General features: G+C 34.5%; 2 protein-coding genes across 9 annotated transcripts in view; both read left to right on the forward strand.

Moving 5' to 3' along the window:
• Position 1: 1 nt before the first annotated feature.
• On the forward strand, positions 2 to 3,240 carry LOC111701903 (probable inactive tRNA-specific adenosine deaminase-like protein 3). The gene is made up of 4 exons (XM_023473389.1): positions 2 to 165; positions 1,316 to 1,426; positions 2,195 to 2,701; positions 3,039 to 3,240. Exons 1-4 carry the CDS (start codon positions 20 to 22, stop codon positions 3,238 to 3,240), a joined length of 966 nt encoding a protein of 321 aa, XP_023329157.1. The 5' UTR covers positions 2 to 19.
• A 2,035-nt stretch (positions 3,241 to 5,275) lies between these two features.
• The window catches only part of LOC111701899 (uncharacterized), a 102,201-nt gene continuing 91,820 nt past the window's right edge, over positions 5,276 to 15,656 (forward strand). For 6 of the 8 annotated variants that reach the window (XM_023473377.1, XM_023473380.1, XM_023473378.1 and 3 more), the window contains exons 1-12: positions 5,276 to 5,872; positions 6,169 to 6,575; positions 7,904 to 8,023; positions 8,985 to 9,049; positions 9,394 to 9,447; positions 9,827 to 9,899; positions 10,060 to 10,111; positions 10,323 to 10,390; positions 10,726 to 10,918; positions 11,772 to 11,830; positions 12,560 to 12,655; positions 13,117 to 13,229. In XM_023473377.1, coding sequence (XP_023329145.1) covers positions 6,519 to 6,575; positions 7,904 to 8,023; positions 8,985 to 9,049; positions 9,394 to 9,447; positions 9,827 to 9,899; positions 10,060 to 10,111; positions 10,323 to 10,390; positions 10,726 to 10,918; positions 11,772 to 11,830; positions 12,560 to 12,655; positions 13,117 to 13,229 — 950 coding nt within the window. In that variant the 5' untranslated portion in view covers positions 5,276 to 5,872; positions 6,169 to 6,518. The remainder of the gene's footprint in view (positions 5,873 to 6,168; positions 6,576 to 7,903; positions 8,024 to 8,984; positions 9,050 to 9,393; positions 9,448 to 9,826; positions 9,900 to 10,059; positions 10,112 to 10,322; positions 10,391 to 10,725; positions 10,919 to 11,771; positions 11,831 to 12,559; positions 12,656 to 13,116; positions 13,230 to 15,656) is intronic. The other 2 variants (XM_023473381.1, XM_023473382.1) reach the window with 2 other exon arrangements.

Here is a 15,656-nt window from a genome sequence, read left to right on the forward strand (position 1 = left end):
CACCTCCTGATGAAGGTGGATGGTAAGCATGCAGCCACCCCTTCTACTGGATCAGGATGCCCCAGGTTCTCCTGCCAGGAGTCCAACCCTTCGTCCAAATTCTCCTGTGGACGCAGAACCTCCTTTCAAGCGTCTAAAAGCCGGTGACAAAGTTTATCCTTTTAAGTAAGTCTTTTTACTTAATATTTAAAAATAAAACTTCATTCCTTGTCTTCAAAGAAATTTACAAAAATCCATTAAAGCTTTGAATGCGGTTTTAAGAGAGATTCCATTGTTAGTTGATAATTTTAAGTTGCAGATGTGCATTCGAGAAATTAAAATAAAATTATCAGACTTTAACCTTACGAATGAAAATGATTATCTTCCTTATTGTTTCTTAGTTAAAGGGAATCGTCGTGAATCGGAAATATCAATCAATAAAAAATTATATTAATTTACATTCTAGCTGTCATAGGGTGTCCCAATAAACATGCAAATTGTGAGACGACTTGAAAGTCGTTTTTGATTTATATTGTTTAATTCATGGCAAATAAAATAAAAAACGAGGCTGTACGTCTGACGAGCTTTTCTTAAATTGGTCTGCCTTTCCTGTATTTTAAAAATTGACGAAGATATTAGATATTAAGGCAATTTTGATATATTAAATAAATTGAAATTCGTTTAAATTTTGCAATATCTCTATTAATACAAAAATGGTATACCACATTTTGAAATCCTGGACAAGGCGTTTTGATATTAGATGGTTAAGCTGAGATACTGCAAAAGGCAAAAGTCGTGTTTATGAAAAATGCCGCACGGATCAAGACGGTATAAAAGTCCTCACTGAATTCCCATGTTTAATGGGACATCCTGTAGATTCAGCCTACTTATATTTGTCATAAATTTTTTAAGAGTGGGTCGACTTTGAAGTGTTAACGCCTTGGTCTTTGATTTAAACGCTCTTATTCACTTGTGCATTTCTGTAGCACCTTTAGCACTGGCAAAATTCTCGTCTATTTGCATGAGAGCTTGAGACCTTTTAATCACAGTTCAGTATCTTGGATCGAATCTAGAGTTATTGAGTAATTTCTCTATAATTACTCGATGCTAAAGTTTTCGAAGATTAAACACCTAGTGGGTATCAATTTCATGTTAGAACTTAATCATACTTCTAACTTCGCCATTTCCTATACAGATACAAGCTTAAAAAAAGAATTTTCGCTCTATACAGCAGTCTGTACCGTTTAGTATCCGGACTAACTAGATATGCATTTGTGATAAGTTTAATCTGTGAAGAACACATTTTTTTTTTTCATTTAATTATTGTTATTTTTAGGCCGTGGAAGTTGCTTGCTGTGCTTGGAGATGCTGCTCGTCTTCCTGTTCCTCTAGTCCCTGCTCTTGCTGCTCAGATTATAGATAAGAAACAAACTTCAACTTTGATTAGGTATAATCTCCTGTTAAGTTGTATTCGGGGGGGGGGGGGGATTTTTTTATTTTTTGGTTTATTTAACCTTATTATCTCCGTTTTTTTAAATATAACATTAATATTGATCGGTTGGGCATGTATTAATACCAGTACAGTTTTCTACTTGCTATTGGCGCTATTCATGCTAAATAAAAATACATTGCTTATTTTAAATTTGATTGGATTTATTTCAATCTCGTGAGTTAAGCATTGAAACATTCACTTCGTTAAAAAGTTGGATCCGTTGGATCCGCAAGATTTTGCCTTCCTGGATCCGGATCCGCAAAAATTTGCGGATCCACGGATCCGGATCCAAATGGGTTAAATATCAACCAGAAACTGCAAAAAAAACTTTTTTACTCCTAAAATCCGGATCTTAACTTTTGAAAAAAAAGAGATTATAAAAATTTCTTTATTTCTGAATGGTTTAAGGATAAAAATAGCAAGAAAAATTGAACAAACAATTTGAAAATAATTTTTTGTTAAAAAAGTTCAGTAAATCTTAAAGAAATGACCTGGATCCGGATCCATTTTTTCTAGTGCGGATCCAGGATCCGGATCCGCATCAAAATTAAATGGATCCTTTTTGTAGGGGAAGGTTGACCGGTCAGAAATTTTCTTAGTGTGTAAATGATTTTTAAAATTCTCAAATGAAAAAGTTAATTATAAAAAGAACGTTAAATTGAAGAGTCCAAATTATTACTTGATTTTTTTTTCAGCTTTAAATTATGTAATTGTTCTTTTTAGGAAATTAAATGAAGTTTTACCTCTTCCAAGTTTGCAGCATTTGAAGCGTGTAAAATCCTTGAAAGAAGGCGACACTAACTCTATCTACCTGCTCTTGTGGAGTATAGACCCAGACTGTGATATAAATCCAACCCAAGTGATAAATAAACTGAAAGAGACCGGGGTTGACACCTCCGCCTTTTCTCCAAATTTTAGACGTGAATTAGTCGCTAAATTTGCACCATTGACAAGAAGTCAGTTCGAGGGTTTAAAGTGTTTGCCCTCATACTGGCCTTGCAACTTCCACGAGGACAAGTACTTTGAGTCCCTGGTCACCAGCTCCCACGAGCTGTGGAGCGAGGAGAACCGGAAGCTCCAGGAGGAGTTTATGACGAGGGCTCTGGGTCGAGGGACAGGTGGGGGACTGGTGGTGGATCCTAGTACTAATACCGTTATTGCTGAAGGACATGGAACTGATGGACACCCACTACATCATACAGTTATGAATCTAGTAGACTTAGTGGCCAGGTAAGCATCAAATATTAAAATTTTTTATTGGAAAAGATTTTAGAAAAAATCTTTATCTCTTCGTTTTTAACTGCTGACCCCTCCCCCCCCCGCAAATTTTCTGATATAAACTGAAACAGTTTTAACTCGCCCAATTAGGCTTTTAATCACTTTATTTTCCTTGACGCTTGTAAGGGAGAAAATTCAAGCTAAACTCTTCAATTTCTGACTTATTAGGAAGCAAAACTTTTTCTGGATGAGCACTTAAACATAACATTGAAGTTGGGGCAAAAACTTTAGTTTACAAAAAAATTTAGAGGCGCTTCGGAGACGAGCTATTTCAATTTTGTTTGTTTAGATCTCAGGGAGGAGGAGCACTTGAACACACCGAGATTACGCCCACCCTCGTCTTCAACCCGTCTACCATCCCCCAGGATACCTCAACCAGTGAAGAGGTCGAGGAAAAAACGACAACATCGCACAATCATCTCAAGAGATACGGCAGCATTGCGCAGTTATCCTCTGTTCCTAAAACTGGACCATATCTGTGCACGGGGTAGGTGTCTCTTTTGCCTTTCCAGAATATTAGAATCTATTCCTTCTTTTTATCTTTTTATTTCTCACCCTTGGTTTTAGGGTGTGAGGGGGTTGGTGGGGGGGGGGGGGTCAGTAAAAAAAACTACTTTTTTAATTCCAATTTCTTTTTGATTTTCCTTGTCCTCGATTATTAAAATCTCGAGCCGAAAATTTAGCCGTGTCTTATTAAAACCGAAATCTGAGATTGTTATTTTCAAAAGCCTGGCTGAGCTGTTTGAAATGACATTGCTAGTCATTAGAGCAAATATTTTCATCCGTCTTCTTTGTCGTAAGAAACTTAATCGAATCTAGAGTTATTGAGTAATTTCTTCATAATTATTCGATGCTAAAGTTTTCGAAGATTAAACACCTAGTGGGGATCAATTTCATGTTAGAACTTAATCATACTTCTAACTTCGCCATTTCCTATACAGATTTATTTTGCATTTTTAGCCATGATGTATATTTTCCATCAAAGATTTTTTCTCTCTGTTTTATGTTTATTCCAGTGCAGTGCATACAATCCATTAAATTTTGATGCTAATCTGTATCCTGGATTAGTTTTGTACAAATTAATATTTTTCAATTTTGTCGAAAACTAATTCACGAAATCATTCTCTCATAAAACCATGATTAATCTAAGCTCGACTAGACTTGTATGATACACATGATATATCTAGGCACGACTAGAATTGTGGGTAAACCATGATTTGATCTAGGTATGACTAGACTTGTCTTGTATGATAACCAATAACCATGATATATCTAGGCACGGCTAGACTTGTATGATAACCATGATATATCTTGGCACGACTAGGCTTGAATGATAACCATGATATATCTTTGTACAACTAGACTTGTATGATAACCATGATATATCTAGGCACGACTAGACTTGTATGATAATCATGATATATCTAGGTCCGACTAGACTTTTATGTTAACTATGATATATCTAAGCACGACTAGACTTGTTGATAACCATGATATATCTAGGCACGACTAGACTTGTATGATAACCATGATATATCTAGGTCCGACTAGACTTTTATGTTAACTATGATATATCTAAGCACGACTAGACTTGTATGATAAACATGAAATATCTAGGCACGACTAGAATTGTGGGTAAACCATGATTTGATCTAGGTATGACTAGACTTGTCTTGTATGATAACCATGATATATCTAGGTACGACTAGACTTGTGGGTAAACCATGGTTTATCTAGGTTTGACTAGACTATGATAACCATGACACGATTAGACTTACATGATAACCATGATATATTTAGGTACAATTAGACTTGAATGATATCAATGATATATCTAGGTACGACTAGACTTGAATGATAACCCTTATAGACCTACGACCAGACATGTAGGATAACCCTGATATACCTGTGTACTCCCCCACTACATCAAACATGCCAACTCTACCATCCCCTTTGTATAATAACCATGATATCTAGGTCCGACTCGACTTGAATGATAAATGATATATCCAGGTCCGACTCGACTTATATGATACACATGATATATCTTGGTACGACTCAAGGATTTATCTAGGTAGGATTAGACTTGTATGATAACCATGATATATATCTAGGTACGACTAGACTTGTAGGATAACCATGATATATCTAGGTCCGACTAGTTTTATGAAAACCATGATACATATAGTTATGACTAGATTTGTATGATAACCATTAACTATAGTATATCTAGGTATAACTAGACTTATTTCTATAATAACCATGATATGTCCAGGTCTGACTAGATTTGTATGATAACGATGATATATCTAGGTACGACGTTTACTTGGTACAGGAGCCCTGTCATCTCTGCTCTATGGCCCTCATACATATGCGAACTAGACGAGTATTCTACAGTCGGCCTAGTAGGGACGGAGCTCTTGGTTCTCAGGATAAAATCCATACTCTAGAAGGATTAAACCATAGATACGAGGTTTTCACTGGGATATTACATCATGAACCAGGAGAATCTAGAGATTGTTGTTAAACCACATACTGAGTTACTCACCAAAGATGAGACTGAAGAGACGACTGTACGGAATTAACACGGTTTCCTTATATTTAAGATTCCCTTCAACTATAATTTTCTTTCTTTCTCTGTCCAAGTATAAAAAGGCTGTACACAACCGAAAACCTTGTAGGAGTCATAATTAGAAGTTTCATGTCGTCTTTACAGTCTCAACCTTTGTAGGTAACCGTGTATTATTATAGTTAGGAAAAAAATTTGTAAATTAAAATTGTTTAAAATTGATCTGAGATTTATTTAACACTTTAGCCTTGTATACATGCAAAAATTTAGTATTGATTGGTTTAAATAGTGTACTAAAAGCTCAAGTTTCCTATGCAAAGATGAGTTTACCAAATTTTCTTTTCTCTAAATTTAGAGTTTAAATATTGTAAAATATATAATTATATGTAAGCTGGCATTGCGTCAATGTTCCAGATCTATATTTTTGTGATGAATTTAGTATATTTTGCATTTTCAATATTTTCAGAAGACATGTCGGCGCTCAAGACTTTCCGTGTGAAAGTTAAACTTTCCAAGAAGATGAAGCAGAACAGACCGATCCCACAGTGGATTAGGTAGGAGGGGAAGAATTAAGTTAGTCTCGTAATTTGCCGCTTTTAGATATTGTAGGATTTTTGGCTATACGTATTTTAAACTATTAATTTATAAGTTTTTTATTTAATCTTTAATCTTAACTAGCTAGACTGTATCAAAACCAATCTCTTAATAGGGTTATATCTTACTTAAATAGAAAACTATTTTGTTTTATGTCAACTATCCTATTTTTATCAAGTTGCAAGTCTCTCAAAGCATGTTTAAAAAATACAAAATAACTATTTAAACTTCATAGTAAATTGTTAATCTTATTTAGGATGAAGACTGGAAACACTATCCGGTATAACGCCAAGAGGAGACACTGGAGGAGGACAAAGCTGAAGCTGTAAACATATTCAACCCCGACATAGAGTGGAGAAATCCGCGACTGGACGAGATTTAGTGGATTTCTCAAAGAAATTCTTGCGGATATCAGATTCGCATATTTTATTTTTGAAATGCCGCAATCGTTAAGTTACACCGATTTCTTCTCTTTATTATATATTCATGTACTGAATTTACTTAAACGGAATTTAATACTGAATAAATTCGTCAACTCTCTTCTAATTCAGTTCAATAATTAAAACTGATGTGAAACGACTTAATGTTAGTAGATCTTGATGGAAAATGGAAAATGGATTGAATGAAGAATCTGATTGGAATGGATTCCAACAATCTCTTGAGGTATATGGATATGATACAGGGTTATTCACAGAAATGAGACTAATGACTGTCCGAAGGTTGAGAATAGTTTTTAAAGCAACTAAGTGTAATTTCAATTGACCCCATGCAAAGAAGGCAATCACAACGGTACCTTTAAAAGCTTTGTCAGATTAAGGATGATTTTGATTGACGTTTATACTCAATAATTTTGCAAACTGACTTCCAATTGTGATTTTTCTACAGAAGTGACTTGTAATCTACTGAAGGAAGACATTTATGAATAATAAGAATTGAACGCTTTTCACTGGGAAAAAACAAACGTTTGTTTTTGTTTATGTGTGTAACAGAACGAGTGGAAAAATTTTTTTTTTAAATCTGTTCAGTCGTTTCTTAAATTATTCCTTGTCGGTAATTCGTTAAAATTTCCTTGAATTTCACTGTAAACTAACCAGGAGGAGAAGGTCAAATTTAATTTTCATTACTGTTACAACCTTGCGACTCCGTTGCTCCTCTAGTTCTTATTTTATACACACGAGAAGAAAAGACGATTTATTTGGTTAATTATTATCAAATTTTTGATCTTCTCAATAGCTATTTAATGAATGGAGTTATATAAAACTTAAAATTACCATCTTATGTGCATTCTACTTTAGATTGACGTGATTTATAAGCTTTGCAATTGTTTATTCCGATCCATAGTACAAATTTATATTGGAGTGTTATTTTAAGCGAACCTCAACTTAACAACACGTGATATGTTCTATTCCCTTCGGTACCCTTTATATATTTATCTTAGAAAGTACTAGGGCCGTAATTTCGTCTTGAAGTTAATTCTAAAAATAATTTTGCTACATACTGTCTCTGCGTTAATAAATCCGCTAGTCCCTAGAGGAGAACCTATTTGAACATTTTTTTCCTCCAGAGGCCGAACTTAAAGAATTGGATCTTAGTCTCAAATTTTATCCGCGGTTCAAATATGGTTGTTGACACTTAAATTGTATTCAGTGTTTCGAGATTTGTGCTGACGCTAAATTGGAACCGGTTTTTGACGTATATAGATATCTAGTTCGTTATTGATCAATTTAACGTTTAAAAAGATACTGTTGGACATCGGACAATAATCTTATTTAATGAGCCTTGTCTCTTTGTCATCACTCAAACAACCTTTTCTACCATCACTTGAATGGATTTTAAAGGCCTTTTGTATCGATTTCAAATATTTTTAATTACGAGTGGTTAACTTGAAACTCATTTAAATAATAGTACATACAATTTTAACATACTGGTTTAGTTTTTTAAATTTTTGCTTTATTTTGCTCGAGACTAAAGTATGATGATGATTATTTTAGGAAAGTATTAAAAGTTTTCGGAGTGTTTCTTTGATTGAGCCAGTAGTTGGCCATGATGACCATAGCACTAACGATCGGGATGTATTTTTCGACTCTTCGAGTAAACTCTGTCCTATACAGGTGTTTAAAAAAAGATAAATTTGAAACTTCATTTGAAAGGAAAATCTGTTTTCGACAATTAGTTTGGTTTGAATTGATCTTTAATCAGGGTACGAAATTTACACATATTAATTAATCGTACAATCTTGCTCCCGTCTATTGTATTGCGGATCATAGATTCAGAGCCAATATTTAACATTTTTGATTCCATAATCCGGCCATCTTAGGTCTCGTTTATGATTCAAGATTGGATTTCTTGTTTGAGTGAGAAAACTAGGATCTTGGATATAAGACATAAAAATTAAATCTTGAATTTATTCTCGCTAAGAATCTAAGATCCCCAAATCCTTTACTTATCAATTTTTCCCGTGTAGAATCTCACATACTGGGTTTTTTTAAAGGATCCAAGACCCAGGATCATACATGGTTTCACACGAGGAATGCGATTTAGGAGACGACTGTACCGAATTTTTACGATAATTTTTCTTACATGGATGAATCAAGGTTCCATTAACTTCAAACATTTTCTCTTTCCGTACCCCTTTTATCCGTTGAGAAACATGTTTAAAAAAAGCAAATAACAAATTAAACCTTCGGATTGACTCCATTAAACGTTTCATCCTTTGTGGGTAACCGTGAATGTCTCACTCAGAGTATGAATATTCAAGATACTGGATTCTATGTTTCTCTTGGAAGATCCTACGCATAACTTGGATTCTTTATTTCCAATCGAGATCCAAGATTCTGGATCATGTATTTCTCGTTTGGTATTCTATATCCCGGATCCCCATTGCTCCTGGATCTCGTTTTTCTTTTCGTTGTAACAAAAATAAAAGATTCACTCAATCTCCTTGTAGGTTCTGTAGGTTCAGTAATTTTTAGTTATTGAAACTACAATATCCTGAAGATTCGAAATAAAAACGCCGATTCGTTGATTAGTAATTTATAAATTCTTTTCCTCAACCAAACTATATTTATTTAGGCACTGCTAGAGTACAACCGGAAAGATGAAGAGAATGTTAAGAACAGAATTGCAGAAGCTTACAGGTACATCTCCACAAAAAATTTATTGATTCAAAAGTAGAACTCATGTCCATCTTTGATTTAATATAAACTTCTTTGGTGGTTATTTTGGATATTTTCTTAAATTTTCCCTTGAAACATTTAAACGAAAATTTATTTTCTGACAAAAAAATAGCAAAGTTATTTTTTTTTCATTTATTTTACTACCCNCCCCCCTCCTTCACCTCCTAAAATTTATGTCTATCATTTGAAAGGTTTAGCGAAAAAAAATATTAACAAATCATTTTGGAGAAAGTGAAAGAAAAAATCGTTCATATTCTTGTTTATTTTTAATCTATTTTCTTAAAATGAAGACGAAATTTGTTTAGTTCTCAACTACACCAGATTCAGCACTCTTATAATTTTCCTTATTTGGGAAGAAGGTAATTTTTAAGCTCAACCCAAGGGATTCCAGCTTTTTGAGCGATCCCCGCCATTCAAGCTTTACAATTTCCCCCTAAACATTTTGAAACAAAAAATAAGTTTGAGAAGTTGGGAAGGAAAAAAGGAAATGATATTTTCTAGAAAAAAATATTTTACCAATTTTAGTATTGTTCCTGTCCTACTACCTGTCCTATATTTTACCAATATTTAGTATTGTTCCTGTTCTTATACCTGTCCTAAATTTTACCAATAACTAGACTCCACCTGTCCTATATTTTACCAATAACTAGGCTGGTACCCTGTCCTACTCCAACTCAATATTTAGGCTGGTTCCAGGTTCCTGTCATAGTACCTGTCCTAAATTTTGTCAATTTTTAGGCTGGTTCCTGTCATCCCGTGTCCTACTGCAGCCTATTCATCTAGTCGTTTGAACATATTTCAAGAAGGACAGGTGTTGTGTTTTAGAATACTAAAACCATTGATCATCTTTGCTTAATCTAAAAACCATGAAATAAATAAATCAGACTATTTTCATAGTTTATATATTGAAGCAAAATGAAGGACATTGTTCTTCACTATTTTGACTTTTAATAACTTGAAATTATCTTCAGGCATTACAAATAAGCAATACAACTGCTTCCGCTAATCCATATTCTGCCACAGGAAGACACCATTTTAATAAGAACAAAATATGTCTTAATTTCTATTAATCGACAGCTCACGTGTATTTCACGGTTGGGTCTTTATCTCGGAGTACTGTAACTTTCGATCACAATTTGACATAATAAACATAATTTTTTCGTCTTTAAAACTAGGGGAAAGTAATTAATTAACAAGGGAAGGTTTAAAATTGATTTGTGTGTGAAATTGTCAGAATTGAATCGGTATGATGTTGCACATGCTTATCATAACATCCCTTCCATGTTAACACCCCCTCCTCAGGTATTCAATACAATATTTAAAATATTTCAAAAAGTGTTATCACCTAAGACTTCGATCATAATGTCAACATTTTAGAACAGTATATTTGTCTCACGAAAATGTTAACGATTTTTGGTTTGTTGCATATTTTTTATGTCAGACACAATTTCAGGGGCGCGGGGGAATTGCTTCCATTTCAGGAGTATATTTTTCAATTCATTCTTAAGAATTCAACGCCTGAAAAACCAATCTTCGGGGGGATAAATTATATTCTAAGGGGGGGGGCTATTTATTTACAAATATACACCCTTCAGTGAAATGTCGTCACGATTCACGTTGAGAATTTTCTTCATTAGATCCTAGCTGGAGGATGTACCAACCTGATTGGAACAGCCGTCTCTCTCCTTCCCGTCGTCCATCCGTCCTCCTACCAGAAGTCTGAGTACTGGACCAAATACTTGGAGGAGAAAGCAGCTGAAAGGAAACCTAGATACGATAAGTCGGAATTTAGGACAACGTACATAGAAGATAAGAAGCGGAATGTCTCAGGCACTTTTTTATTTTGGTTTATCAATTCTCACTTGAAAAACGCGCGGGAAATTATTTTAAAATGAAAAAAAATATGAATTCCTTACTTAACAAAGTTTACATTCACTGTTTCTATATGTAAATAACGTCTAGAGGGCTGAACCGATTTTGTATGAAATCGCATAATCCCATGATGGGAGTCTGAACAGGGTTATGACCGGTCTATAATTATTAATTATACATTTCTGCTTCAACGTTTTTTTTTTAATTTTTAAGTGTTTTAGAAATCAACCAAGCGGGAAAATCTGCGTAGTTATTCGTTTTACGATGTACAGTGTAAACCAGTAAATTATGGAATATGAAAACGTCATCCTAGCTAAACTAATATGCATTCGAGGTTTTTAAAAAGCAAATATTTTTCCTAGTAATTAACTAAATTTAACAACAAATTAAATGGGTATGTTCTCTACAAAATGGTTATGTTTTAATTTCATTGACTATGTAAAGTTATAACTTTTAAGCCTGGAAGTAGTCTTCCTTTTCTAGAGTTTTCTGGTTCTCCCTGCAGTGAACAATTTGTGGCATTGAAAGTAGTGATTTGAAAGCCTCTGTGTAGTTACAGGGTTATCCACAAAGATTGAGACTTTACAGTCGACAGTACTGAATTTATACTGTCTGTTTTCTTAAATTTAAAATTCCCTGCAACTCCAGTTTTGTTAATTTATAAAGCTTGTTCATCCTTTATAATGTCAAAGTATATGATTTTCAGGTCGTCTTTACAGTCATCTTTTGTGGGTAACCAAATTTTCATAATGGAATAATTCATAATAATTCATTGTGAATATTTGAAATGTAATTTATGAACATTGAACAGGAAAAGATTCCTTTGAAGTGATCTGTGAGTATTGCCCGAGTCCTTTTCCTTATAATCAGGTTAAATCTTGTAGAAATGCGTTCAATTTATTTTATGGATTAAGCAGGTCTTAAAATCCGAATCCGAATCTAGTTTTCCTTAATTCTTCTTTCATCAATTAAGTTCTTCAGGAATCTCCACCCCGTTTATTTTCTCGCTAAAACTTTATTTACTATTGATATTGAAATCAAACAAATTTTAATTGTTTAAAAAAAGAATTTTCCTTTTTATTCGAATCTGGATTTATGTTGCTTTGTATTCATTATTATTTTCTTAATCCCCAATGACAAAACATTCGGTTTCTGGATAAAACCAATTAACTCATATTATGTTTTATTTTCTTCTATAAATTTTAAATTTAATATATATTCGTTACAGTGAAAACTAAAGTGGAATGACACGTCATGGAGATTCATGAAAATAGGCATAAAGTAACAAAGTATCAAGTCAACCTTGTTCTGTTGCAGGAGGACCCTGAGAGTGTTGAGATTCATGCAAGCAAGCATGAACTAGCTTAAGTTCATCTTGTTCTGTTGCAGGAGGACCCTGAAAGTTTTGAAATTCGTGCAGGACACCATGGAGTAACTTCAGTAACTTGTTGTGTTGCAGGAGGACCCTGAGAGTATTGAGATTCATGCAAGCAGGCATAAAGTAATTAAGTAACTTGTTGTGTTGCAGGAGGACCCTGAGAAAGTTGATATTTATGCAAGCAGGCATAAAGTAACTAAGTTTATCTTGGTCTGTTGCAGGAGGACCCTGAAAGTGTTGAGATTCATGCAAGCAGGCATGGAGTAACCAAGTTTCAATGTGCTGGGTGTGGAATCAAACTTGACGAATATGCGCAGGTAACCAGTTGTCTTGTTGCAGAATGTAATAACGAGTTGTATGCCCGTCTTTCTCATGGAACATCGTTGTGAATCAAGGAAAATTTTTCATGAGTAAGGATCCGGTTAGTATTGATTGGACATAAAATGGCTGGCTTTTAAAAAACTTTGAAAAAACTACCAGCATTTAAAAACTGTATTCTGTTAGTTTATTTTTTATCAAACTTTACAATATTTTTATCCTAAGAGAAATTATAAAGGAAATAGACACAACGGTTTTTTTGATTCATGGAAAACTTGAGGCAAAGATGGGTTCCCAAGCTAATATTAATGAAAACGGAGAAATAGGGGGGAACACTCATTATTGTCGCAGCTTTATAGAACATACAATTACATATTTTGTTCCCGCTTATTATCCCTAAAAAATACTGACTATTTTTTAAATATATCTAAACCTATTAGATCAATTATTATTGTGTTAGATGGAGACACATATTGAGAAGGATCATGTTGGAGCTGATGATGAGCTTGTGAAGGCCAGTATCCTGGTCCCCAGCAGCCTGGAGTACCTCAAGATATATCAGTGTGGGATCAGGTATGCGCCCGAAGACTTTTGACTAGACTTGATAAATTTCTTGTCTTGTCCTTGATAAATGAAAAATGATCATTTAAATTAAGATATTCGGAGCAAAAAAAATCCACTATGGCAACAAACAGGCGGTGTAACATTACTCCAATTTGGTCGTGCATTGCTGTAATCTTTACAAGCTGAATTGCCCAAGTCTTCCAAAAATGTTCTTTCATTTCACGCGTCTCGTCAAAGGACCTACGGGTGAACAAAATCAACCATTTTTAACATGCATGCTATAGATAGGACTAAAAACCCGGAGTATTAGATGGAATTGAGCCTCTGACCCTTACAAAAAGCTATCCCTGCAGAGTATGGTATGATTTGATTGGATTTGATTGGATTGCATTGGATTGGATTGGATTGGATTGGATTGGATTGGATTGGATTGGATTGGATTGGATTGGATTGGATTGGATTGGATTGGATTGGATTACATATTTGTTAGATTCAAACAACTTTTTAAAATACTTCTGGTATTTTACTGTTAGAACACCCTTAATATTATATGGTTGTCCATCAAAGCTGGTAATGGTTACGTTTCTCACATCATACTCTTATTATATGTCTACTATTTGCTTCTTAATCGTATTCCGAGAATTCGACAATTTACAACTTTGTAGAATTTCCGTCATTTTGTACTCTGTATGTGTAAGCTACGCAGTTTTTACATGTATGCGTCATGCCAGCATGTTCACATTGTTTGTCATAAATTCTTGTGAAAAAGGTCTGATTCGTTATGATTACCGGGCTTGCCTGAAGGTGTGATAATAATGATTCATTCTTAAATCTCAGTAACACGCAACCTCTACTATAGTAACTTATTCTCGCAACCTCTCCTTCAAGTAACTCACGTCAACCAGATTTAAGTTTGCTTATCTCAGCAAGCCTTTCACTTTCGATCACAAATTGACCAAGTGAACATATATTTTTCTCCTTTTCTCTTTTTTACTTTTTTTTGTCTGCATTCTTAATGAAAAAGTATAAAATACAATTTCGTAAGGCTGAAGATTGTTGAATTATAGATCAAAACGCGATTGAATTAAAATAGAAGAAACCGATTGCATCTTGGTTAGTCTGGAGTGACCTGAATGCTAACAGTGGACCCCGTCCTGTTATAGTTCTCCAGAACCTCCGCCGCAGCTCCTAACATTTTTTGGCAACCTCGTATGATTATACTATTCTAGGTCTTAGGTAGATCGTCATTATTCATGGTTGAAAAGAATTGAATACCCTGTTATTTTAATATTTACGAGTACCTAGGGTGTAGATCGTACAATCTTCAGTGTAAATAAAGGGAATAGGAAATCATCATATTCCTGTACAGTGAAAATGATAAGAAGAGGAACCTTGTTAAGATTAAAGGGACTGAAAGCGTTATTTCAATTGACTCTTGATGTTAAAATGGCAATGCCCGATTCACAGCGGTATCCTATAAAGCCGTGCCTGATGGAGGGGGGGGGGAGTGCAGAAGTCCTCAATTAGTAATCTCTGCCACTCAAATATGTTTTGCGTCATGCGCGCTCCTCAATTGGTAATCTCCACCACCTGAATTTGTAATCGGAAATAAAAATGTTAACATTAAAGCGTGTATTTCTTAAAAATGAGACCCCATTGACCTCTGTTAATGGCTTATGGTGTACAATATTCTTAAAGCTTTATTGCTCCTCAGTTTCGAAAATAAATCTTTAAATATGCCACATGAAGCGCTAGAAATGAATTTGCGCATGCGCGCTCCTCAATTAGTAATGAAGCGCTAAAAATAATTAGTGAACTTAATACTTCATTTTCACTAGTGGGCTCTAATTTTTTGTTCTTTCTCTGCATGTTATTAGTTTTGTTCTAGATGTTGAACTCGAGTTGGCGAATACAAAATTCTAAACACTGAAAAGAGTTTTTGAAAATATCTTTTAAATGGAGATAGATATTACTTTGGGAGGGGTGAGGTAATTTTTAGTAAACAGGCAGCCCGACCTTTTAGTATCTTAACTCCAATCAGGAAATGCAGTCATTAAATCAGCGAAGCGGATCTAAGATTCGGCTAAAACAAACTATGCCTTAAGTTTCTCAGTTTTGTTGACCAACCCAATCTGAAAACAAATTCAAAAGGGGATGGTGGAGTTGGCACATTTGATGTAGGGGGGGGGGCCCTGCCTTCATTTTTGGTTCAAATCTTCCAAATTTTTGGGTGCACGCCTAATTAGGGTTCGAAATTCCTATAGTAAAATCAAATTGAACTTTAATGACCTCTAATGACCTCTAATGACCTCCACAAATAGAAAATATTTCAACTATGGCTTAATGCATATCAAACGAAAGCTAGGAACCCAGGGAATCCAGTAGCAGCAACAAATCCAGTGTTTGACCTTCTAATGACCTCTTACGACCTCTAAT

This window comes from Eurytemora carolleeae, unplaced genomic scaffold (assembly GCF_000591075.1).
Source record: "Eurytemora carolleeae unplaced genomic scaffold, Eaff_2.0 scaffold397, whole genome shotgun sequence".
Taxonomy (NCBI): domain Eukaryota; kingdom Metazoa; phylum Arthropoda; class Copepoda; order Calanoida; family Temoridae; genus Eurytemora; species Eurytemora carolleeae.

Bases quoted from the DNA above. Each gene is read 5' to 3' on its own strand.
- LOC111701903 (XM_023473389.1), top strand. From the start codon at position 20: ATGGTAAGCATGCAGCCACCCCTTCTACTGGATCAGGATGCCCCAGGT. The intron at 166-1,315 runs GTAAGTCTTTTT...TGTTATTTTTAG, and splicing joins GACAAAGTTTATCCTTTTAA to GCCGTGGAAGTTGCTTGCTG. The intron at 1,427-2,194 runs GTATAATCTCCT...TGTTCTTTTTAG, and splicing joins CAAACTTCAACTTTGATTAG to GAAATTAAATGAAGTTTTAC.